Below are 25,678 nucleotides of genomic sequence, written 5' to 3'. Positions count from 1 at the left end.
TGGTTTCTCCCTGCAGCCAAGCTATTCCCAAAGTCATGGTCTCTTTAGTGGTCTCTTTCACAGTCTTTGGCCAAAGCGTCCCCCGGGGTTTCCTGACAGGCAGGCCAAGATCAGGAAGATGTTGCTCAGACTAACCCACCAGTCCCCTCCCCTGTAGCTGATGGAGCACACACACGCTGCCCCGTAGCTCTTGGGGTGCCCTATGGGAAAGGAACGAGGTATCTCAGGGTGGTTCCCAGGACTCATGAATATATCACAGACCAGCCATCCCCCCTAAGTGGTACTAATGGCCGACAGTGTTGCCCATGGAGCCTGCCCTCTCCCTCACTCCTGGGAGTGCTGCCTTCAGCTCAGCCTGAGGGACACTGGCAGGGCAGTGCTGGGAAGCTCGTGGTACCAGGGCAGGTCCTGTACTGTGCCTAAACCAAGGCTGTTCATCTCCAGAGATGCCAGGCTGGCACCTTCTCCATGCTTAAGGCATACAAGAAACCAAACAAGCCTCACATCTGTTGAAATGACAAGTTTGGCCGATAAAGGCAGTAGTGGTGACATATGAGACAGACTTCTGTCAGGCGTTTGACTTGGTGCTGCACAACATTGCGATTAAAAAAACTAGAAAGATATCAAATCAACATGGCACATGTTACATGGATTAAAAGCTGGCTAACTGATAGATCTCCACATGTCATTTGCAAGGTGGGGAATCATCATCAAGAGGAGGTGTTTCTAGTGGGGTCGTGCCGTGATCAGTTCTTGGCCTTACCCTATTTAACGTTTTATCAATGACCTGTAAGAAAACATAAAATCATTACTGATAAAGTTTGCCGATGACACCAAAATTGGGGGGTGGTATATAATGAAGAGGACAGGTCAGTGATACAGAGCGATCAGGATCACTCGGTAAGTTCGGCACAAGCAAACAACATGTGTTTTAATGTGACTAAATGTAAAGTCACACATCTAGGAACCAACATAGGCCACACTGACAGGATGTGGGGGCTCCATCCTGGGAAACAGTGACTCTAAGAAGGAGTTGGGGGTCATGGCGGAAAATCAGCTGCATATGTGATGCTGTGGGCAAAAGGGCTAATGCCATCCTAGGATGCATAAACAGGAATAATCTCAATTAGGAGTAAAGAGGTTATTTTACTTCTGTATTTGGGGCACTGGTGCGTGCGACCAGTGGTGAGCTGGAGCTGGTTCGCACTGGTTCGCGGGAACTGGTTGTTAAATTTAGAAGCCCTTTTAGAACTGGTTGTCCCGCTGGGCAACTGGTTCTAAAAGGGCTTTTAAATTTAACAACAGGTAAAGCTCTGGCAGCTCCCCGCCCCCAGCCCCAGCTCACCTTTGCTCCGCCTCCTCCCCTGAACGCTCTGCCCTGCTTCTCCTCCCCACCCTGCTTCCTGTGAATCAGCTGTTCATGCGGGAAGCCTGGGAGGGCTGAGAAGCAAGCACTGCCCGGCTCCAGGCGCTGCGCCGCCCGGCTCGGCTCCAGCCGCGCGGCCTGGGCCCGGCCCTGCCCCGGCTCCAGCCGCACCAGCCACCTCCAGGCAGCGCAGTAAGGGGACAGGGAGCGGGTGTTGGATAGAGGGTAGGGGAGTTCAGGGTGGTGGGGGAGGTTAGATAGGGGTCGGGGCAGTCAGAGGGCAGGGAACAGGGGGATTGAATGGGGGCAAGGGTCCCGGGGGGGCAGTCAGGAAGGAGCAGGGGTTGGATGGGGTGGTGGGAGGCAGTCAGGGGCAGGGGTTCCTGGAACAGTCAGGGGACAGAGAGAAGGGGTGGTTGGATGGGACAGGGGTCCCGGGGGAGGGAGGGGCATCAAGGAACGTGGGAGGATGGATGAGGCAGGAGTCCCTGGGGGTGGGCCACACGACCCCCTCGTGGGGTGAGGAGGGAACCGGTTGTTAAATTTTTGGCAGCTTATCACTGCGTGCGACCCGGAGCGAGTGAAGGACCCACTGCCGACGTGCCGATGAAGACCCGGACTGCCACCAGGTGAGTAAAAAAGTTTAAAAGACGCTTAGGTTAGGCACTCTTCTTTAGGGCACGAGGCCCTCTTAGGCGCGGGGCCCGATTTGGGGGAATAGGGGGAATCGGCCTAAATGCGGCCCTGCTCAGGCTTGTGCAGCTGTTGGTTTATTACGGCACCACTGACCCTGCATGGCAAAAGAGTCATGCTGACGGGCCTTATCCCAGCTCTGCAATGAGCAGTGAGCGCTTGCAAGGCTGGGGCTGACGCTGGCTGTCTGGAATCACCTCCAGGTCCGTGCTTTCATGGGGGTACAGATCTGGGCTACAGTCTGCACCCACCTTTCCTTCCTTTCAGACTGAGCTCCCCTCTGCTGAGGGCGGCAGCGCACAAGGTGCCACCCGAGGCACCGGCAGCCTGGGGTGTTGGGTCCGGCTGTGGCAGTGAATTACTGAGTAAGCTGTTCGCTTTGCCTCTGCTTCTCCAGGTATAACATGATCCAGCCTATGAATGGTGCAGTGGGGATGTTCTCAGTGAGGTGCCATCATGAGTTCAGCCCCCAGCACAATTCACCAGCTGGTGTGTTTGCATCAGATCAGTATTTTTGCCTGCTAAGGGCACTCTGACATTGAGCTGCACCTGCACCGCCCCCTCCAGACAGATGATCTCACATTGGCCTCTCTTTGGGTGTAATTGCCGTGGTTACTGTTGCTTTGTCACAGGCCTTGGCTACACTCAGGACTTCCCAGCGCTGCCACGGCAGCGCTGTGAAGCGCGAGTGTAGTCACGCTGCCAGCGCTGCAAGAGCTCTCGCAGCGCTGTATGTACTCCACCTCTCCGAGGGGAATAGCTCGCAGCGCTGTACGTACTCCACCTCTCCGAGGGGAATAGCTCGCAGCACTGTATGTACTCCACCTCTCCGAGGGGAATAGCTCGCAGCGCTGTAATACTCCACCTCTCCGAGGGGAATAGCTCGCAGCGCTGTAATACTCCACCTCTCCGAGGGGAATAGCTCGCAGCGCTGTATGTACTCCACCTCTCCGAGGGGAATAGCTCGCAGCGCTGTATGTACTCCACCTCTCCGAGGGGAATAGCTCGCAGCGCTGTATGTACTCCACCTCTCCGAGGGGAATAGCTCGCAGCGCTGTATGTACTCCACCTCTCCGAGGGGAATAGCTCGCAGCGCTGTACGTACTCCACCTCTCCGAGGGGAATAGCTCGCAGCGCTGTACGTACTCCGCCTCTCCGAGGGGAATAGCTCGCAGCGCTGTATGTACTCCGCCTCTCCGAGGGGAATAGCTCGCAGCGCTGTATGTACTCCGCCTCTCCGAGGGGAATAGCTCGCAGCGCTGTATGTACTCCGCCTCTCCGAGGGGAATAGCTCGCAGCGCTGTATGTACTCCGCCTCTCCGAGGGGAATAGCTCGCAGCGCTGTATGTACTCCGCCTCTCCGAGGGGAATAGCTCGCAGCGCTGTATGTACTCCGCCTCTCCGAGGGGAATAGCTCGCAGCGCTGTATGTACTCCGCCTCTCCGAGGGGAATAGCTCGCAGCGCTGTATGTACTCCGCCTCTCCGAGGGGAATAGCTCGCAGCGCTGTATGTACTCCGCCTCTCCGAGGGGAATAGCTCGCAGCGCTGTATGTACTCCGCCTCTCCGAGGGGAATAGCTCGCAGCGCTGTATGTACTCCGCCTCTCCGAGGGGAATAGCTCGCAGCGCTGTATGTACTCCGCCTCTCCGAGGGGAATAGCTCGCAGCGCTGTATGTACTCCGCCTCTCCGAGGGGAATAGCTCGCAGCGCTGTATGTACTCCGCCTCTCCGAGGGGAATAGCTCGCAGCGCTGTATGTACTCCGCCTCTCCGAGGGGAATAGCTCGCAGCGCTGTATGTACTCCGCCTCTCCGAGGGGAATAGCTCGCAGCGCTGTATGTACTCCGCCTCTCCGAGGGGAATAGCTCGCAGCGCTGTATGTACTCCGCCTCTCCGAGGGGAATAGCTCGCAGCGCTGTATGTACTCCGCCTCTCCGAGGGGAATAGCTCGCAGCGCTGTATGTACTCCGCCTCTCCGAGGGGAATAGCTCGCAGCGCTGTATGTACTCCGCCTCTCCGAGGGGAATAGCTCGCAGCGCTGTATGTACTCCGCCTCTCCGAGGGGAATAGCTCGCAGCGCTGTATGTACTCCGCCTCTCCGAGGGGAATAGCTCGCAGCGCTGTATGTACTCCGCCTCTCCGAGGGGAATAGCTCGCAGCGCTGTATGTACTCCGCCTCTCCGAGGGGAATAGCTCGCAGCGCTGTATGTACTCCGCCTCTCCGAGGGGAATAGCTCGCAGCGCTGTATGTACTCCGCCTCTCCGAGGGGAATAGCTCGCAGCGCTGTATGTACTCCGCCTCTCCGAGGGGAATAGCTCGCAGCGCTGTATGTACTCCGCCTCTCCGAGGGGAATAGCTCGCAGCGCTGTATGTACTCCGCCTCTCCGAGGGGAATAGCTCGCAGCGCTGTATGTACTCCGCCTCTCCGAGGGGAATAGCTCGCAGCGCTGTATGTACTCCGCCTCTCCGAGGGGAATAGCTCGCAGCGCTGTATGTACTCCGCCTCTCCGAGGGGAATAGCTCGCAGCGCTGTATGTACTCCGCCTCTCCGAGGGGAATAGCTCGCAGCGCTGTATGTACTCCGCCTCTCCGAGGGGAATAGCTCGCAGCGCTGTATGTACTCCGCCTCTCCGAGGGGAATAGCTCGCAGCGCTGTATGTACTCCGCCTCTCCGAGGGGAATAGCTCGCAGCGCTGTATGTACTCCGCCTCTCCGAGGGGAATAGCTCGCAGCGCTGTATGTACTCCGCCTCTCCGAGGGGAATAGCTCGCAGCGCTGTATGTACTCCACCTCTCCGAGGGGAATAGCTCGCAGCGCTGTATGTACTCCACCTCTCCGAGGGGAATAGCTCGCAGCGCTGCAGGCTCTGATTACACTGGAGCTTTACGGAGCTGCACTCGCTGCGCTCGGGGGGGGGGGGGGGGGGGCGTTTTCACACCCCTGAGCGCAGCAAGTTGCAGCGCTGTACTGCGCCAGTGTAGCCAAGGCCACAGTGACAGGGGCACAGCTTTAGCTGGGACAGGTGAGCAGTGAAGGGCAAGTGACCTTAGGAGCCAGAAATGTAAAAAACTGGCATGAGAGCCAGCCAGGCCTGACCCAAACCACAGGCTCTGTGCCCTGGGAAACTCTGGAGCCAGCACCGAGGCATGCAGCTCGCCTCAGGCCCAACCGAGTGGGGCCAGGGGCTGCCACACAGCTCCAGTAAGTGTCCAGAAGTGCGTTTCCTGCAGAGGTATTGCTGAAAGAAGCCAGCAGGAAGGAGGGGACCTGAGGTTTGATTCTAGCCACCAGCTGGAAGCAGGAGGACGGTGGTGTTGGCTCACTGCCGAGGGCAAGTGAAAGCCAGCACAGGCCTGGAGACTGCTGCCCTCAGCCACAGCCCTGCAGCTCCCTGGGAATTGTGCTTACACCCCAGAGGGTCATCCATGGGCTTGTCCTAACTGGCCACTAGGTGTCACCATGATGCCACAGAAATCAGCCTGCAGGGAGCACTCTGCGGTGTGAGCATTGCTTTGGGCAGCAGCAGGAACTCCCCACATGTTGCACCATCCACAAGGCACTGACCCCCAGGAGAGCCGCTGGGAGCTGTTGGCAATACGGGAACACGGGACCCCACGCATGGTGACGAGAGAGAGAGCAGAGGGGTGCTGCCTGTCACTTGGGAAGGGAGGAGGGAAGGGGTGACACTTGTCACTGAGGGGGAGGAAGATGAGGGTGCAGCTGGCTGAGAGGAAGATGCTCAAGGTGTGGGTGGCTTGGAGGCTGAGTCCAGGTGGTTGCTGCTGACAGTTCTGGGACCCTGAAATGTGCGCCTGGTTTAGCCTGCCCATGCAGGCCTGGCAGGTGCCCCAAACCCCCAAGCCTGACACCCAGTGACACTTGAAGGCCATTTTCCCCACCAACAGCACCATTGTCCCTTCCTCCCCCATCACAGCTGCACTTCAGCAGCACGAAACCCCTCACCACCTGCTCACAGCCCTGCCAGCTGACAATAGGGAGACAAGGCTCCCACCTGGGCCCAGAGGACACTAAGCACTGGGCTGTGGAGCTCCGTACCTGGAAGATGTTCCAGCTGGACTCGCCAGGAGCTGGGTACACCTTCGGGAGGGGTATCTGCTGCAGCTGGCACTTCTAAATTTTGGAACAGGGGGGCTGGCACTCCTGACAAACAGGCCCTGGGGACTGGGCACCCAAAAGCAGAAGGACCCAAACGTAGTGGCCATGTTTGTACATTTAGGCCTAAGTGACTCAGGCCCAATCTGCAGGGGAACATTGTTCCAGTTTAGCTAAAGGAGCTACTGGGCCATTTCTGATTACTGTTGAACCTGGGCTTAGTCTGGTTTAGCATAAGTCACTAGGAACTGTTGATGCTAAACTGAAATAAGCTGCTCTAAACCAAAAACTGAGCAGCCCCACGGGTTTGCAGCCATTAAACTAAAGGGTTTAAAAACCCCTTTATGTTAAACCCAGGACCATCTCTAGGCACCAGCAAAGCAAGCATGTGCTTGGGGTGGCACATTTCTTAGGGCGGCAAAAAAACCTAGAGCCGGCCCTGGCAGCAAAGATGGCTGCAACTGAATGCAGCAACGCTGTGGATTTGCTCTCCTCATGTCACGTCTTTCAAGGTGTTTTGCAAGGCAGCTGTGGGGTTAGGTTGCTGCTGCGGGAGGGAGGTAGACGCGGACCTCGCTGCGTAACCTGGGGCGGGTGTGCCATGAAGTGCACAGGGGTGGCTGTTTCTGGGGATGGTGGGAAGTGACTACCCGGAGAGGAGTATGTATAAAACCCCCAGAGCGCCGCCTCGAGGAACTCCTCTGCCCTGGAAGTGCCACTGCCCCTGCGAACCCTCTGTGTTTTCAGCTGAGATCAACTGTACTTCATGAGGCTGTCAATGTTTTAATCTCTGTCACTGGGTAGAAAATCCCACCTGTCCCCCAAGGGACCTGGGCTAGCTACCCAGGGGGAGCCAGGGCGCAAGGGGGAAGCCTTGGCCTTTCCCCTTGACCAGCTCTTAGAGGAGACCCCTCTGCTTCCCGGCCCAGGAGCTATTGGGGCAGCCCCAGGCCGGAGTCCCAGGAGGGGGAGGGGGCGCTCCCCGAGCCCCCAGGCCAGGCAGCAGTGCTGCCCGCCGTGCACCAAGCCGAGCCCTGCCCCCAGAGTACCCCGCCATCCATGTCTCCTCCGCCCTGGGACAGGCCCCCTACTGGAGAGGGGGGCCTGTCCCTCGGCCCCCTCATTAGGAAAATTCCGGTTGCGCCCCTGCGGGGGTGGGGGGGAGCAAACAGTGGAACTTACTGTACCTAGGCAATGTCAAAATGCACCAAGGAAAAACTGGGGTAATGGGAGGGTGCGGAGGACACAAGTTGCTTTGATTCTATAGAAATGTCAGCCAGTATTTCAACCACAGACGTGATGCCGGGGAGAGGGTGGGGGTGTCTTTCTCTAAATAGCTGTAGGAAGACTTTTGCCATGGAGTTAAAAGAACTGCATTGTTACCATGTGTTCAGAGGCTCTTCCTGTAGCCAGGAGGTGAGGGAAGGGAAGGGCAGGGCTGCTGTTGAACTACCATTCAGTGGGATGGGGGGGGTCTTTAATTCAATATTAAAACCCCGCTCCCTACATTGCAGCAGTCTTCCCTCGAGCCAGGCTGGGGTGTGGGAGTGGGGCGCAGGGGTGGAAAGGCGCATTGCCCAGTGCTCTTGCATTTCCTGATGGATGCTTAACCCATGCAGCGCTGCGGCAGGGGGTGTCTCACCCTTCAGAACAGGGGGTCAGCAAAGCCCCTGCTGGCTGGTGGGCGTGCCCCGGGTAGCACAGAGCAAAACAAAACAAACAAAAAAACATTGCAAAGTACAAATGTGTAAAAGCCAAAAAGGGGACGGGGGTGTTGCCGAGGGTTACCATACATTCGGTTTTTCCCGGACATGTCCAGCTTTTCGGCAATCAAATCCCCATCCAGGGGGAATTGCCAAAAAGCCGAACATGTCCGGGAAAATCTGGCTGGGCACTTCCCCTCCCGCAGAGGCTCTGCTCCTCCCCTGACTCTTCGGCTCTGTTTAAGAGCCGAGCTGCCCGAGCGCTACGGGCTTTGGGCAGCCCCCATGCTTCCGGACCCTGCGCTGCCGGAGCCTGGGAGGGGAAGTGCCCGGCCGGGGGCGCAGGATCTGGAGGCATAGGGGCTGCCCGAAGCCCAAGCGCTACCGGCTTCACGGTTTGCCGGGCAGCCTCCGGACCCTGCGCCCCCGGCTGGGAGCTTACACTCCCGGGCTCCAGCTGCGCTGCGGAAGCGCCAGCCGGGGGCGCAGGGTCTGGGGGCTGCCCTTTTCGCATGGCTGGGAGTGGGAGGGAGGAGGGGGCGGAGTTAGGGCGGGGTTGGGGTTGGGAAGGGGCGGAGTTGGGGTGGGGCTGGGGTGGGAAATGGGCAGGGCCAGGCCCCGTGGAGGGTCCTCTTTTTTTATTTGCTAAATATGGTAACCCTAGTTTGCCGGCCTAGAGAAGGCCCAAGGGGGCAACAGGGTCCGTTTGCACCAATGAAGACACCAAGGTGGAGAAACAAAGCAAATTTATTCGAGATCTCTGAATAGGCACCAGGAGACCAGCATGTCTCAAATCAAGCCCAGCACATGCAAATTTCCTTTTTTATATTCCAAGCTGTTTCTGTGTAAGCCTTTGTCTATTTCACCCCTACCCCTCCCTTCCAAACAACATTTACAGCAGGTACACATTGTGCATGTTAGAAACTTTCCCTTCGCCTGCTTATCTTTTGGCCTTGTAGATTCATGCGCACGCAGTCGTTCCCCCTCCTACTTTCCCCCCTTACACTTATCACTACAGCATTTGTGAGCGAGCAAAACAGCAGCTGTCTGCTAGAAAAGTTGACCATTACATATTCTGCTTTTTAGGCTGTCAGCACTCTAGGCTGGGTATTGTTCACAAGATGGAGTTACTGTGGCTCACCTAGACCCAGAGCAGAAGAGCTTCATCGGTACTTCTGGCCTTCCACTCTCCCGAGTTACCTGGTAGCTATGTCTAGTGACACCAACAGGGGGGGCGGGGGCAGCCAAAATTTTTTTTGCTTGGGGCGGCAAAAAACCTAGAGCCGGCCCTGGTTAAACCAGCACAACTCTCTCAAGCAGCCCAGGCCTAGGCAGGTCTGGTGCTCACAGGGGGAGGACGCAGACCTCTAGCTTCAGCTGCCCTCTCGTAGGACCCTGCTCGAGGGCTTTGAGGCCATTGTCAGGAACACATTTTTTGTTTGTTTGTTTGTTGCTCTGTCTGTTGGCCGAGTACCCACCCCAGCGCTTTGGCTCTGGGGGAGCCCACAGCAAACGAAGCGCAGTAGTAGTTAGCAGGCAGTTCCCTTTCTGCAATCAGGGTGCACTCCAGTGGGGCGAATACTGGGGCTGGGGCAAGAAGAGAGAGGCAGGTTAAATCAGATAGGCACAACAGAGCCTGGAAGGGATGGGGATGGGGGCAGGTAGTGGTGCCCTGTTGCCCCAAGAAATCCAGTGTGTTTATGTTGCTCTGTTAGGTGGTTTTGCCTCTTTTGAATGGGAAGGTGCTGGAGCAGAGGCAGAGCCTGGGGTGAAAGGAGGCTGAGGTTGGCGTATTGGAGGAGAGGCCGGAGTGGGGGACAAGGGCGATGGGGATCAGTGCAGTTCAGTGAGCTGGGGTAAGGGAGACGGACTAGGATGGTTACTGACACAAAGGGGAGGCAGGATGGCACAGTGCTTAGGGCTCTAGCTTAGGATTCAGGAAGAGCCATGTTCAGTGTCCTGGTCTGCCACTGGCATCCCCTGTGACCTGTGTGATCCCAGGCTGCCACATCCCGTGTCATCCTGGTCTGCTGCATAGAAGCTGATGCACATGACCTAATTCCCTCCTGTTGGTATTTTTATTCCCTCCCCTGCCTGCGCCTCTCTCCGGTGCCAGGTGCATGCTGTAAACAACAGTCACTAACAGCCCTTTGGAGCTCAGTGCCTTGTGTGCTGCTCCATGGAAATCAGTTGCAGCTTGCACAGTGAGAAGGCACCAACCCCCAACTGGCCAGCACAGCTTCTCTGGAGCAGCTAGCTCATGGCCATCTATCTTTCCCTCCCTCTTCTCTCCAATAGAAACCTGTTTGTCAAGGCCACCGCTAGTCCTGCCCGCTGCTAAGCCATGGTGTGTGGCTGCAAGTGAGGAGCAGGCAAATACAGACTGCAAAGGAGGATGAAGGGCGAGGATCATTGCACAGGATGTGTTCGCTAGCCTCTCTGAGGAGCAGGAGGACAGCTCCGCCACCCTGTGCCCCCTGCCAGGGGCTCCTGCTTAGCAATGTTGCCGGCGCTCAGCTGTGATACCGGGCCCCCTTTGTGAAAGTAAGTGTCCCCTGCAGCCCTTGGTTCCCCAAGGGCAGCTGGGAGGGAGCTTTCTGTAACACAGCCAGGCATGTTTCCTTGCTGTGCAGTTGCTGTTTGTCTGTCCAGGGGCAGGGGGTGGGGGGTAGCATCTTGGCAATCAGTCAGGAGCCCTCCTGAGTGGTGCTTTTGTGCTAGTGCCAGGCTCTGCTCTCTGGGCTCCCCTCTGCACTGTCACCATTCAGCAGACCATGCCCAGACTGCCCTGGCTGGGGCGTCTCTCCAACACCCAGGTTGAGAACAACACACTGACTCCCAACAGACCCTCAATTTGGGTGCTGCATGCATTGGACAGATGTGGCTAGCTGGATCCAAGTGTTTGTCAAGCAGAACTAGTAGCCTGGTGCCCCATTGTGCTCTTGATCTGAGCCCCTCCCCCAGCAGGAAGGGCCCAGGGCATTATGCTGAGCCTGCATTGGTGGTAGGGTTGGTAACCAGAGCATGCTTCTACTTCTCCAACAAGAGGCTGAGACCTCTATGCAATGAAAAAGATTTGGCTTTGCTTTGAAATGTGTTTGTTGCTCTGGCTTGAAGGCACAAGCTCTTTGGGGGAAGGCCAGACCTGCTTCTGGGTATATTTGCACAGGTCCCAATCCCGACAGGAGCCTCTGCTGCTATTGGGGTAGAGCTTGGGCATGCTCCTGCCTGGCCTTTGCCCGTGTTCTCCGGTTTCCTGGGCTAATTGAACACATTAAGGGGTCCCCAGCACATTCTGTATCAGAGTCAGCTGCATTCCCCACTGCTAAGGCCCATGATGGCTGTGAGCCATCTGCACCAGAGACAGCTTTAACGCCACCTGGACGGGCCAGACCTCCGAGTTCACAATTACCCGAGGATTTGTCTGAGTTCCAAGCTGAAGTCGCTGGGAGGAAGGGCCTGGCCTAACAGCTTCATGGCTTCTCCTGTTTGAAAGCCCATCAGATCACATTGGAGCTAGCGCAACAGCTCTCATGCTGTCACTTTTATCAGGCCATTGAGAGCATGTTTTTTATGTCCAGTTCCCTGTAGCACCCACCCAGCTCCCTGCCTAGGGTCAGGTTCCTCACTCCCTCAAGGGACTTTGCTGCTGGTTGGACTGACCTGTTACCTGCACCGATTCTCCCCTTCCTGGGGTCCTTGCAGTGTGTGGCTGGATCAGCCCCCGTCCTGAGCAGGGTATATGTGCCTGGGGAGATTAGCAGCTCACTGGGGTGCAGACGGATGCATTGTTACTGGGCCTTTTGTGTTGCTCCAGGCAGCTGGTGGGATCATCTTTCCTGCAGCCCTCACAGCAAATGGGCTTCATAGGCGCAGCAGCTGGGGATGGCGCCTTGCCCCACTGAGACCATGTCAGAAGGGCTGCGCAGGGAGCCAGAGCCAGACTGTCCTGTTTGCTGGAACCCCTACAACAACACCTTCCGTACCCCAAAGCTCCTGGAGTGCCAGCACTCTTTTTGCATCGAGTGCCTGGCACACCTGAGCCTGGTGTCCCCTGCCCGCAACCGGCTGCAATGCCCACTCTGCCGCCACCCCACAGTGCTCCCCTTCAACCAGCCCATCACTGAGCTGCCCACCAACTCAGATGTCCTGCGGCTGCTCAAACTGGAGCCCAACCATATCATCCTGGAGGGCCGGCAGCTGTGCCTAAAGGACGAGCGGAAATCACGGTACTTCCTGCGCCAGCCCAGGGTTTATACCCTCAACCTGGGAACAGATCCAGGGCCCAGGCTAGGTAGCTCCCAAGCTTCCCCTAGGCCGACCTCCAGCCCCAGCCGCTCTTCCCTTCGGCAGTGCATCCGCCACCCCCAGTTCCGCATCTTCGCCTACCTGATGGCCATCATCCTCAGCGTGACACTGCTGCTCATCTTCTCCATCTTCTGGACCAAGCAGTTCCTGTGGGGCATAGGCTGAGGGCTTGGCAAACCCCACAACTGGAGCTCAGAGTTCAACATCTTCTCAGACAGCAAAAGGTGCCAGGTGACATCAGCTACTTGGCATCTGCTCTGGGCAGGGGAGCCCTCTCTGCACCCTCCAGGACCATCTCTGCAGGCTCTGGCTAATGAGCTCTGTTCCTGATCTCTTCTCAGTGATACACCCAGCCATACTAGTGGTCTGGCTGCATCCCAAGAGCTGGGAGCTCCCCGGCAGCACTGAGCATTGTGCACCAACAGCAGCAGAACCTGTATGATGTTCTAGAACTGCCCCATCAGCTGAAGCTCTTTGCTGCCTGTCATGGGGTCTGGGGCCCCAACATGAGCTCCAGGGCACTATGGGAATACAGATGCTCATAGTAGTGGGCAACAGGGCCATTATACTGAATGGCCATGACTCAAGAGGAGGGGATGCTGCAAACCCCAGCCCAGGAGGAATGAGCCAGAACCTTATGGAAAGTGAAGATTTCTACAGCCTCGCCTGTGACTCATCTTCTTGTCTCTCCTGGGATAATACCACGGATCTGGGTGCCACCAAGGACAACATGCAGGCCAGGACATTCATGTCCACAGACTGACACCATCTGTTGTGCCAAAGGTCTTCATGGGGGGCTGCCCTTTTTCCATCTGCTGGATAAGCAGACCCCTGGCCCACAGCAAAGACCTGCAAGAAATTTAATCTTTTGTCTTTTTGAGCTAATTGTTGCACTTTTTGTTGTGTTGTTTACAATCAAACACATTCAGCTCCTGTGCCAGGGTCCCAGCTCCTCTGCTCTCACCCCTCAACCCCACTTTCTTTTCCAGAGGCAAGAAAATAAATGTGAACGGTTTCCATTTCCATGGGGCAGACACGGATTGCCTGAACAGAGAAAGCACCAGTGTCTGTCCTATTTCCTTGTCCTGCCTCTGGATTAAGGCCAGTGGGTTCAGATTGCAGCAGCTCTGTTTGAAGGGCAGCATGGGGAAGGCTGTTCCAACTCCTCAGGTTTGCACGGACATGTGATTCCTTGGCTGTGCCTGTTCTACACCAAGATGGGCTCAGTAGCAGTGACAGTGTTCCCCATTGTGTACCTGGCTGACAGCTGGCAGGAACTGCATGGTACTCTCACTGTGGGTAACTACTTTAGTCCCCAGGAGTGCTCAGTATCTACACAGCCTGAGCAGCTTTGTTTCTTTAACATTTACTCCATCAGCCCATCATAAGTTGTGCTTTAGTCATACTGAGCAACCCTGGGCCTCGCTAATGTGGATGGGAGACCTTTAAGGAAGCAATAGCCATGAGCCAGTCAGGGGTCTCTTCCCTTTGCCTCAGCACTCAACCAGTGGTCTGGAGGTGCTGTCTTTACCAGGTGAGACCTCAGGTCCCAGGCAGTCAATAAAGAGCAGGTGTGGCAGCCACTGGCCATATGCCAGGTGGGATAATTACATTCTGTTTCCTGCAGTAAGAGTTATGGAAGTTTGGCCTCATGTCCTTCCCCAGACTGTTGGGGAAGTTTACTGTGTGCTGTCATGCAGTAGGTGTGTTTCACCTCAGAATTGGCTGCATTTCAGGGGTGGGAGCTGCAATCCAAGAGGTAGGAACATAGTTGCAGCAATGCTGGAATTCAACTGCCACAACTGGGGAAGGAAAGGGCCCCACTTTTAACAGTTTGTTCGGCCATCAGAAAAGGCCTTGGCCTGCAGACAGTGTCATGGGGAAGAGGGTGGAGCTTCCTTCTTGCTGCAGGCTGTACCCCACCACCCCATTGGTGGCTCAAGTCTCCATCATAGCAGGCAATTCCTGTTGATGTGAGAAAGGGGGCAGGTAACATGAAGATGGAACCCATCGCTCCTCTTGGCATATTAACCCATCCCTTCTGCTGCAGAGACTGACAAGTCTGGACTCCCATGTGGGGAACGACAGCCTGATGGATGGGGTGAGGCCAGGAGGAGAAGAGAAAATAGAAGCTGGAGTCACTAAGGAAACTATAAGGGACTGGATGGCTTCGGAGTGGAGGCTGCTGGTTTGGATCCAGTTGTTACTATCTGAGAGCTGGCATGGGCCTCTCTACAATGAATTCCATGATCAGCAGGCAGGTGGCTACATTTATTTAATAAAGCAAGTCCTGCTAGGTCAGAGTCCAGCTAGACCTCAGCCTGTTCCAGCAGCAGCTCCTTCTGCTAGCACCTCTGTCTAAGGTCACTGTAGCTGATGCAACCCAGAGGAGGGACAGGGCGGGGTAGCTGAAGGGAACTCAAATGATGTATTGCTGCTCAATCAAGTGATTTCTATTTGCCTGTAAACTACAGTGTAACCTTGTTTAAGGTACTGTCCAGAAGACCAAACATCGGTTGCTTAGTAAAGATGGATCTTAAAAGAGCAAATAAATTGCACTGGATAGCTCAGGGGATATTTTAAGTGGTGTCTCCAGGCCAGGGCTGACTAGAAGTGGTAGGACTTGTTTTAGGTTTATATGCAATGTCTGTGCTGCACTTTGGCCGTATGTTGCCACTACAACCCCTGGGCCCGAAAGATGGCCACTCCTAGCAGAGTACGCACCAGGCAGAGAACATGAAAAGGTGGTAGTAGCTAGACCAACTGTAAGAGGCCAATCAATTGAGATGAGCTATCATCAGCAGGAGAGTCGAGAGACTGCTGAACTTGAATTAATATGCAAATTAGATACAATTAACTTAGGTTTCAACAGAGACTGGGAATGATTGGGTCATTACACTAATTGAATCTGTTTCCCCATGTTAAGTATCCTCACACCTTCTATCTGTCACCTCGATTATCACTTCAAAAGTTTTTTCTCTCCTGCTGATGATAGCTCATCTCAATTGATTGGCCTCTTACAGCTGGTATGGCTACTACCACTTTTTCATGTTCTCTGTATGTATAAATATCTTCTTGCTGGGTGTTCCATTCTATGCATCCGATGAAGTGGGCTGTAGTCCACGAAAGCTTATGCTGAAATAAATTTGTTAGTCTCTAAGGTGCCACAAGTACTCCTGTTCCTCTCAATAATGAATCAGAGGTGATGGGGCAAAGAGCAGGTGAGACCAGATGCTTCATGTAGTCAGCTAGAGAGGCAAGGAGTAACCCCACTTCCTCAGCCAAAAGGGGCCCATTTCATTCCTTTTCACTAACCACAGTACTTAGGGAATTGGTGGTGGAGAAGAACTACGCTGCGGTGGGCATGCACTGCTACTCTCAAGAGGAATGGGAGAAGATGAAGCTACTTCTCCCTTGCTGGGGGCACTTTTCAGAGAGCCCCACAAAGAGATCAGCTTTTCCACACTCCATGGCTATCTCCCTCACTCTGTTTAATGCACTGGTTAGTGCATACAAACAAAACACAGGGAAGCGTGCAACTGAGAACGAGCAATCCTGTATCACCCATCCGCTCTCACAAGTACACACGCTGCTGCATGCAAGGTTCTTATATTGCTGATTGAAGTGTAGGGAGAGAAGAGAGACAACAGCTGGCCTGATGCCTCCCCCTGTAATGGGACTGCTTCCTGGGTACACAGCTGTGGCTGGTAACAGATGCTGCAGGCCCCTCCCCCACACAGCTCCAGCACAACCAAAGTGCACAGACACTGAGGTCACAACAGGTTTCTTAGAAACAGGCACCTGCAAAACTTCACTGGGAAGATTTGAGAAAGTGAATGTTCTCTACAGTGGGTGGCTAGAGCAAGAACCTTAAAGTGAAACAAACTAGCAACAAAGCTGTAACCGACACCTCTGTATGCACCTCCCGGCAGAGACTTGCAGACAGCTTAAGCTGGAGAAGTCCATGTGATTTGAAAGTGTTTGTGTTTTAATACTCTGAAGTATCACAGAAGCAGAAGGGGATCTAGGGCAGTGGGCAGTTCAAGCTTGATTTTGCATGAAGAGAAACTCCCTCCTCTCCCGCCGCTTAAAATTCACCCACAGCAGATGCCTAACGGGGCATGGGCTTCCACGTTCTGCAGAAATCCAATCTCTGTGCTGGGAGAACCAATGTGCCATATTTAAATAACTGAAGGAGCTGGCTCTTTGCCAAAAGCAAGATCATTCAGGCTCCATGGCTGGGGAAAGTCTCCTACACAACTGATCTTGAGGGTGATGCCAACCGATGGGTTTTATGGCACAGTGCATCTGAAGGGAGGAGGGGGGGTATTTACAAACATGTATAAAAAGAGAGTAAAGCCCATGATGAAGGGGAGGTAGAGCAGATGGCTCACACCAGAATTTCTCCCCAGAGGCAGGGGGTAGAGATTATATAAAGCAAATCATACAAGGTGAGGTTACTGCATCACTCCAGGAGCTCAGATCAACTCTGACTTTGGCCAACTCCCAGCACAGGGGATGCACCAGCACCATGGGGAAGCCGACACCAACCAGTAACTCCAGCCACCATCGTAATTAATGCAACAGTTGATTTTTTTTTTTTTTTTTTTTTAATATAAAAATGCAGGGACAGCCCAGTCTGTGATATTCCCCATCCTGAGTCACTGGCAGCTCAGAGCTACTCTGCCATCCACAACTTGAAGGTCCTGTCATATGAGCATGTTGCTATTAGCTGCCCATCTGAGGAGATATCCAATCCCATTACTTTTCCCTCGTGGCCAGCCAGCGTTTTCAGAGGGGACCAGCCTGGGTGAGTCCAGATCTTGGCTGTGTTATCATAAGCACCGGTGAGCAGGAAGTTACCATGCGTAGCTGCAGTGAAGGAGAGGGGAAGAGGTGAGGTTCGCATGTAGAAACAGCAGACAACAATAGAATACCAACACCAGATTGCAGATTCTGGAGAGGAGTCTGCTGAGTTCTGGGATTTCTGGCTATTACCAGCACAGATTGTTCTGCAGTTTTGTTGCACATACAGCTATCCCAGCCACATCAGCCCAGGGAATTAGGAGAAAGTGTTGCTAAGCAAACCAAAGTGTGGGAAGGGAAATACTTACGTTCAAACTTCACTCCCGTCACCAGGTTCTGGTGGGCAGGTATGGTGTAGACACACTTCCTCTGGCGGAGGTCCCACACTTTGCATGTGTTGTCCCCGCTCCCAGTTGCTATGTGATATCTGCCATGAGGAGAAAGAAGAGCACACTGGTCTCAGCTGGAGTTCATGCTCTCAGAACCCCTAGCTGCACTATTCCAGCTCCCTCCTTACCCATTTGGGGAGAAGTTAATCCCATAGATTTCCTTCAGGTGGCCCTCCAGGAACATGATACAGCGCCCAGTACGTAGATCCCACACCCGACCAAAGGCATCCATGCCACTGGGGAAAGAAAACTCAGCACTGACACTTCTTAAACACACAAGAGCGGTCACTAGCTCAAACAAACACACCAGCCCAGCAAAGGGCATCTGATCCTGAGCGACAACCTTGCTAAGGTTCAATGTAAATCTTACCCAGTCCCAGCAAGAGAGCCATCAATGTGGAAGGCGATGTCATAGACCCCCTTGCTGTGCCCCTCCTGATGGAGAATCTCCTCTTGAGCTTGCAGGTCCCAGAGGCGCCAGGAGTGATCATAGCTGGAAAAACAAAGCCATGTGTCCAACTCAATGTATTTTTCAGAATTCTAACCTTGGCTCAGACTAGAAGGTATGTGGGTGCTCAGACACCGTTAGAAACACAAACAGATAATAACTGCTTCATCAGCACATCACTGCTGGTCAACCCAGAACTTCATCTGCTGCACAGCATGGGATGACTAGGAACAAGCCTTGTCGCCCTGATGACACTGAGAAGACGTTAGTGTTCTGCAGTATCCTTGCAATGTGCTGGGGAAAAGGACGCTTCTCCAGTGCCACATGACAATGGCAGCCAGTTGGCCAGCCACCAAAGGGAGCACAGATCCTGCCAATAAAATGAACATTTCACCCACTGAGTGCCCTGCATGGTATAAACGCAATAGCACATGCACGCCTGTGGTAGTGCTGCTGGGATAAGTCAGCCCTGTGGTCAGCTGTTTGGCTGCATGTGTATTCTTTCTGTGTGCTGTACTGATTCTGGCCAGAAAGCCCGTACAGGAGGTTCAAATCAAACTGCCCAATAAATCCACAGACTTGGTTCATAGTGAAGGCACTTGGTCAGGTTTATTGTCAACGAAACACAGTCCCAGTGCCCTGGCTCAATGGTTATAGGTACACTAACACATGGATGACTGTTGCAATGGACTAGCTCAGTTAATGGCGGGACTTTCCATTATCCCCAGGCCAGCCAAACACACACTCTCAGAGATATCTTTTATACATCAATACAAACATCCTGTTACACACTGCCCCTCTGACATAGTCAGTTACCACCCATCACCTTGCACATCTCTATGCATCACACTGTCATACTGACCTTATCTTTAGGATGGGTCAGTGTGTTCCTGTTATCTTTAGGGAATATGTTGGTATCAAGGTGTTCTGGTACCACCCTTCTGGAATATGTTCGTGGGAATGCTCTGTTCCTAGCCTCACACTCTTAGGAGTGTGTGTTTTTGCAACATCAGCCCTGTTCTTGCCAGATTCTGTGAGCAAGGCCTGCCCCTAGTTCACAGCCCGATTTTGCTTTATATCAGCAAAGTTTTGACTGCTAATTTAGCCCAGGCCTCAGGCTTCATACCAGGCCTCTGACATAAAAGACTTATGTTTCAGGCCCTCTTCCTACTACAAGCCTCAAAGAGCAGAGCAAAGATGTGTATTCACTGGCCACACATGGAGAATTGCATTTGCCCCACACTGTCAGATGCTCTCCTACAGCTCACTATGCCCAGCTTTCACTCCGCAGGCATGTTTCCTAGCAGGGGGCTGAAAGATGCAAGTGACGGCACCTGAGTGAGAATTTGTTTCTCCAGGTAAGTCAGTCAGTCATAGTGACAAGTTGCCAGTTTGCATCATTTTGGTTCCAAAGGGAACTGACTGGCAGATTTCCGAACAGCATGTGAGCTTTGGCACCCAATACTCTGGGAAGATTGGCAGATATTTACTTAAGGGGCGGTTGAGAGAGAGGCATTATTTTTAATACCTGTGCATAGTTGGAGGGGAGGGGAGGGTGAGTCCCCATTTAAACAAAGAGTCAAGTGATGGTTTAAAGACCCAGGAAAAGTACATTATAACCTGCCATTTACAGATGAAAGACACAGCAGGGAATAGAGTCTGGAGATCCCCTGGAACTGGAATGGAGGGAAGAGAAGCAAAGAGTGGGGTCACTGACTCATAAGGGTTATTACTGTTCTCCGTGGGACCATTTCAAAGAGATTCTACTAAGCAGCAGGGTCTGTGGCTCCTTCTGGAGCCAGCATTTCAGATATATTCAGGCTATGTGTACGGCTGGGTTTCAGGATAGATCAGACCCTCTGCCCTCAGGGTATCTGGGTCTTAACAATGACTCAATAGGATCTGCTCCACTCTTTGCCCAAGCCCATTCGCAGGAGAACCTCCATTCCCAGACTTATTTGCTCATGCTTTCTACTGATCAAAATCAGTGTTAACCACGGGCAGTGAGCTGATGGTATGGCTCGACAACAGGGCTTTGATAGTTGGCACATCCCAAAAGGCAGGAAATGGTTATTCCACTAGTCAGTGTTTCCACAGGGATAAATATTATTCTGACCGCTTGTACTTTATACCCACTTGGAGACCAACAGGGTCTCACTTGAAGGGAAGAGAATGGAGGTCTGTACAGGGTCCTGCCCTTTTAAGGCCCCAGCCTGCGGTAACTTGTGGCTTATTGCCAAAAAAATGGCTGGGTGTGACCCCTGTTGGACGATTTGAGATGAGATGTGCCCCCTTACTTTGGCAATCAGTTTGCCAACCCCGCTCTGCAGACATACACCAGCTCCTATTTGTTTGTTATAATTTAAGAGCTAAAGCTTAGTACCCTCAGTACGGTAAATCAACGCCACATACCAAGTGGTGCCCAGGAACCTCCCAGAAGGATGCCACATCACTCGTGCCACTCTCATTGTATGGCCCTCGATATCTGCCACCGGTTCATCACTGAAAGAAACAAACCAACTCTGTTACACATTCTCTCCAGGGAGGACAGGCCTACTGCACTACTGCAGCCACTAGGGTCACACAGCAACATGACTGACAAAAACTTGTATGCACATGGATGTGTGTCCAGAGCTAGAAACACCCAAGAGAAGGGTCGCCCCAAGAGAGAATTAATTAGAATGTTAGAAGCTCCTATTGTTTTCAGGTGCTTTGTAATTAAAATAGCAGCAGCAGCAACAAACAATAACACTATTAAATGCCTGAGCACCCTAGGGCAGGGCCTATCTTGTCTGTGGCTGTATAGCACCTCCTAGATGCTACAGTAATACAGAGAATAATAAACAGTGGACACGAAATCTGAACATGACCGAGGGGAGCAGCAGTTATCACCATCCCAGTTGCCCAGAACAAGTACAGTGATGGGAAGACACGACACCAGCCATGCGGAAGGAGTCACATGGTGGTCACGAATGGGCTGATATCCGTTCTGCCAAAATTACATGCATCAGCCCAGCAGCCACTAAGAGGTTTGAAAGAGTATCAGAAAGAAAAACATTCATCCAAACAGGCCAATTAAAGAGATAACCGTCTCCATGTCCACATGGGACAAATAACTAAATCCCCTGGTGCAAATTTACTGCTGCCATGCCAAAGACAATTAAAAACCATCCCTCAAAGCTACCTGTGTCTCATGCAGAGAGACACTGCAGGGCTTTGCTTTTAAAACAAGCCAGATGTCAATATCCTGCACCCCTCGTTGTTTTATTCTTGCCAGACTAAGGGCTGGACATGGCTTTTGATGACAGCCACTTCTGCTCCTGATCCCAACAAATGACTCTTCGGTAGCAAGGTGTTACATTTGGTCCATCCCTCTTTGGATACTGGTGTTAACTGAGAGCCCAGACAATGTAAAAAGTTAACTCCTTAGCTCCCGTGGCTGGGAATTTTCTCCTGGCAGAAGACTATGGTGAAACACTGAACTCCTAATGCAGGGTTTTAAGACCTCAGCAGCACTTAGTCCATCACCCAGAACTTGGCTCCACTGTCCAGTGTCATTCTGACCTTTCAAGGTTCCAGAGTTTGACAGAGCCATCAGCTGCACAAGAGGCCAGGTTGATGTCCTTCTTGTCCAGGGAGACAGTAGCCTGGGGATGGAACACTATTGCTCCTACGTTGGTGTTGTGCCCTTGGCGAGGGTGAGAATGAGAGAGAGAAAGTCAAAAGACTGCATGCTCTGCTGGGTGATCTCTGCTTCCCCCCCCACCAGCTCTTCTGACAACAGGTTTTATCAGGTCAGAATTGTGCAACCAAGTTCTGGCTTATTGGACATGGAACCACAGGATTCTTCCTCACTGTGGACTAACCAGGGACTTGGACATCTGGCTAAAGTATGTCAGCACAAACTAGGAAAAACCCCCACCAATTTCAAATGACCAGTGACAAACAATGAGCTCATGGCCCCCTCTCCTCCCCTCTCCAGCACTGGTGAAAGTTGCAGAGAGTCACCCACAAAGAATCCAGTTCCCAAAGCATCTTTAGCCAAATAGCAATGGTTTACATTATAACCAGACTCTGAGGGGAATAAGGGTACTTAGCAAAGAGCTTGCATCAGCAAAAGCACCTCTACCTCGTAAAGTATGAACAAGATTGCAGTCAGGCACAGACCAGAGTTTGCACAGGCCACTCCTGTTGAACACAAGAAACATGGTTGGAGTCACAGTCACAACACAGGAGGGATTGCGAACCCCAAAAGCACAGCTCAAAAAACAACTAAGAAAACAGAGTGTGGGGTTACTGCAGTGACTAAAATACTGGTAAACACTGACCTAACTCCCACAAGACTGATCCCTGAAGGGTTAGAGGGGGCGTTGGCAGGTAGTCCACTGAACAGATGAGAAGTCTCCTCCCTTGAGGAGTGATTATGGGTGAAGGGCTCAACCAGTAGGAGAAGGGACAGTTCTCACTGCTCTTAGTCAATTCAAGAAGAGCCACCTCCAATGCAGAGGTGGAATGTGCCACTCGTGTGTGTGTGTGTGTGTGTGTGTGTGTGTGTACGCGCTAGCTGCAGGCTCAGATCCTCTTTGTGGTGCAGACACTAGAGCATGACATGATCCCACAAACCACACACTGAAGGGCTGGGCACAGGGCTTGAGGTACAGAAGTGAAAAGTGAGGGCATGAAATGCCGGGAATGCTTTGTGACCTTGCTATAAGGGGAACAGATGCTTCAAACCCTTGCTAGGAAGTAAAATGGAGTGAAGGCATGGTTTAGAAAAGCAGGCATAACCCTTACTTGAGATCCCAAAACTCTACTCCTAGAGGAATTTTGAACCACTGTGCAAAGGCAGAATTAATGTCCTCCGCAGTCTTTTCCCCCCTGCAGAATAAAGTATTCTGACGAGGTGTCCAAGGGAAGCCGTGAGAGGGGTCACACTGCAATTACACCTTTCACCCACTAGAGGCTGATGTGGTGCCAGAAGACAGGGCCCCTGACTCAACGGCCATGGAGAGGGAGGGGCCAGAGGCTGCCTTCCTCATAGTGCCCTGTCGGTCCAGGTGAGAAGGCACGGGATATATTGGGGAGGGGGTGGGGGGAGAGATGGACAGAGCAGCAGGGCACATGGGGATGCTAGGGGCAGTCTCACACAATGGGGTTCAGAAGAGCTAGTGGGGGAGGCAGACTGGGGCAGGGGCACAGGAGCTAGTGGGGTGACATTGAGCCAGGGGCTGAATAGGCCTGGGGGTGAAGGAATACATGGAGACAGGGGCAGCTATGGCTGGCTGAGTGAAGGTGCAGGGCCACACAGGGACAAGGGGGTACAGGACCACAAGGGGACATGTGCAGACATACCTGGCTGATTGGAACGTTGGGGTGCAGGGACACATGGGAACAGGGCAGATGTACTTGACTAAATGGGAGAGGCTAGGGGTCAGCCAGGGTCTGCATGGGGGATGCTCCCCAACTCCCTAACAATCCCTGCCTCCTCAGTCCCCCCCCCCCCCCCCCCCCCCCCAATCCTATTCCACAGTTCTCCCACCAACACCCAACAACCCTCTGGGTTCACTCCCAGGCTGCTTCCCAGCAATTACTTCCCTCTCCCTAAGTTCCTCCATTACCCCTGACTCCCCCCAAGCCTTCTCACTGCTTCTGAGGGCTGCAGAAAATACACACCTGTATTGTAGTTTAAATGAATCATTACTCAAAGTTCTGTATTAATATGCATAGTAAGGGATCTATTTGTCAAAAAACATTTCCTGAATCTTTTCTGGTCTATATTGTTACAGACACTTGTTAATGGGTATTTTGAAATAAATTACCAAAATAATTGAAACGGGTGTGATTATATTTGACAAAAAATATGCAGAATATTGCAGAATTTTAAAATATTGTGCACAATCTTTAAAAAAATTTGGCACAGAATTCCCCCAAGAATAAATCTCCCAGGACTCTGCCACATCCTTCTCACCCCTCCCAAAAGGTACTGTAAAAGGAAACTGACCAGCAGGCTGTAGCAAGGAGTTTGGAATTGGGACTGAAATGGCAGTAAGATATCGGGCGGTCATCTCCAATCTGACTGCAGAAATTATTCAAGGACTGCAAAGACATAGAGACAACTCTGACTCAAAACAGCACAAACCAGCAAGAGCATCCCCTTTTTAAGGAGGCCATTGAAGTGACACACCCAAGCAAAGAGAACGGAGACCTTCACCAAGTCACTCTGCAAAGAGGTGAACTGCCCCAGCACCATGCCAATTCCATGGAGCAGACACATTGTACTGTAGGGCAGGTCTTACACGACAAAATTAAGTTGACTTAAATCAATGTACAGCCACTGCAGTAATTAAAGCAGTGGTTCCCATCCACACTATGTTCCTTCTGTCTGCGCTGTGCTTCCTCACCAGGAGCACTTCCACCAAGACATTGTGGGGCACTGACAGCTGTGAGTCCTACACAGGATAGGGCTGACAGCTGAAAGGTGATGTAAGTAATGCAGTGTCTATATGAACACCTTGTCACCCTAACTACATTGATCTAAGTGCTACGCCTCTCACAGAGGTGGAGTTATTAAATCAATGTAGTAGGTGACTTACATCGGTGGGATTTTTAGTGTAGACGCTTAGAGTTAGATCAGCATAAGCTCTCAGCTTGCTGGGCCCTGCACTACTGGATATGTTTGAAGGTGCACTTCCAAGTGTTGGTTCTGATCCAGAGAGCCCTATGTGGTCTGGGTCCCTCTTTTCCTACATACCAGGTGCAATCACCATTGATTTTGCCAGGGCTAGAGGCAGGGTGTTCTCAGGAAAGAGTCCACCCATCTAAAGCTGCCCCCCTCTGGAGGTATTAGGTAGAATATTACTGGCTTTAGAGCACAGTGTGAGAACGCTCTGTTAATTGGCTTCTAGTTCCATTTTTACAGAAAGGGGAGGGGGGGGATTCATTGACTCATTCTGAAACAATTGTTACTATGTTGGTTTTTTCCATTGGTTTAAGGCTCCCAGGTGCCAAGGAAGCAGGTGAGAGAACAATCTTTAAAAAAAAAACCATGATCCCTCTTCCCTGCTGAAAAAAGCCAGTGACCAGCCCAGGCAGTTTCTTTATCACCATAGGCTACTTGTGCAAAAGTGCACAGATGTGTCTCCATCCCTTTGCCCTGCAGGGAGAGGATTAATAGAGCTGCGCGGATACCAATTTATATCCATGTATGCGGATATCTGCAGGTATAAATCGGCATCGGTGGAACTGGAGGGCTCTCCCGGGAACTGCGGTGGGGAAAGGAGCAGAATGTGGGGCCGCTGCTCCCAGGAGCCAATGCCCCATGCTGGCAGGTCCTCTGGCACGGCTATAATGCCTCCGCCCTGCCCCCGTCCCTTCCATGCAGTTGACTGTGTCTCCTGTTTGGGATATAAATTTGTATCCGTGCGGGGCTATAAGGATTAAACCCAAACCCTGTCCTCTGAATCACTGACGGGACAGGACCATTTTAGGTTCAAGGCCCAGCCTGGTCACACAATCAGAGAAGGGGCAGAGCATGCTAGGCAGGGCTTGGAGAATAACATGCAGCTGGAAAGTCACTCTAGGCCTGGGAGCTTTGCTCTGGTAGAGCCATCTCTTGCTGATCACTTATGCTTAGAGATAAAACCACCCCTTACCCTCAAGGATTTGTGCAGTTCTTGCTTCTGGGATGTCCTGGTCGCCTCTGGAATCTCTTTGTACAGACGGGCTTCTTCCAGCCGCTTTGTTGCCCTGTGGCATGAGCAAAATTAGAGTGATTATACCTCACATCCCCCTGCCCTAGGGCTGGCATAGGTCCTGTCCTCTCCTTCCTGGCCTCAAAGCTGGGCTATTGCC

General features: G+C 52.8%; 2 protein-coding genes and 1 long non-coding RNA gene across 3 annotated transcripts in view; 1 reads left to right on the top strand and 2 right to left on the bottom strand.

Moving 5' to 3' along the window:
- Positions 1-8,607: 8,607 nt before the first annotated feature.
- LOC128825107 (uncharacterized) lies at positions 8,608-11,628 on the bottom strand. The gene is made up of 2 exons (XR_008442605.1): positions 11,540-11,628; positions 8,608-9,463 (listed from the first exon to the last, which is right to left on the bottom strand). It is a non-coding gene; the product is annotated as an uncharacterized LOC128825107 (long non-coding RNA).
- Positions 9,460-14,919, top strand: RNF183 (ring finger protein 183). Its single transcript, XM_054007194.1, has 2 exons — positions 9,460-10,420; positions 11,694-14,919. Exon 2 carries the CDS (start codon positions 11,762-11,764, stop codon positions 12,347-12,349), a length of 588 nt encoding a protein of 195 aa, XP_053863169.1. The 5' UTR covers positions 9,460-10,420; positions 11,694-11,761; the 3' UTR covers positions 12,350-14,919.
- Positions 14,920-16,782: 1,863 nt separating this feature from the next.
- Positions 16,783-25,678, bottom strand: part of PRPF4 (pre-mRNA processing factor 4) — a 32,234-nt gene continuing 23,338 nt past the window's right edge. The window contains exons 6-14 of the mRNA XM_054007193.1: positions 25,480-25,573; positions 23,829-23,923; positions 21,957-22,015; positions 21,392-21,515; positions 20,240-20,329; positions 17,750-17,872; positions 17,508-17,615; positions 17,299-17,417; positions 16,783-17,056 (exon numbers count right to left, since the gene is read on the bottom strand). Coding sequence (XP_053863168.1) covers positions 16,863-17,056; positions 17,299-17,417; positions 17,508-17,615; positions 17,750-17,872; positions 20,240-20,329; positions 21,392-21,515; positions 21,957-22,015; positions 23,829-23,923; positions 25,480-25,573 — 1,006 coding nt within the window. The 3' untranslated portion in view covers positions 16,783-16,862. The remainder of the gene's footprint in view (positions 17,057-17,298; positions 17,418-17,507; positions 17,616-17,749; positions 17,873-20,239; positions 20,330-21,391; positions 21,516-21,956; positions 22,016-23,828; positions 23,924-25,479; positions 25,574-25,678) is intronic.

Source organism: Malaclemys terrapin, chromosome 17 (genome assembly GCF_027887155.1).
Source record: "Malaclemys terrapin pileata isolate rMalTer1 chromosome 17, rMalTer1.hap1, whole genome shotgun sequence".
In the NCBI taxonomy this organism is placed as follows: domain Eukaryota; kingdom Metazoa; phylum Chordata; order Testudines; family Emydidae; genus Malaclemys; species Malaclemys terrapin.
Note: the sequence above shows the minus strand (reverse complement) of the source record. Positions and strands in the feature narration are given on the sequence as shown.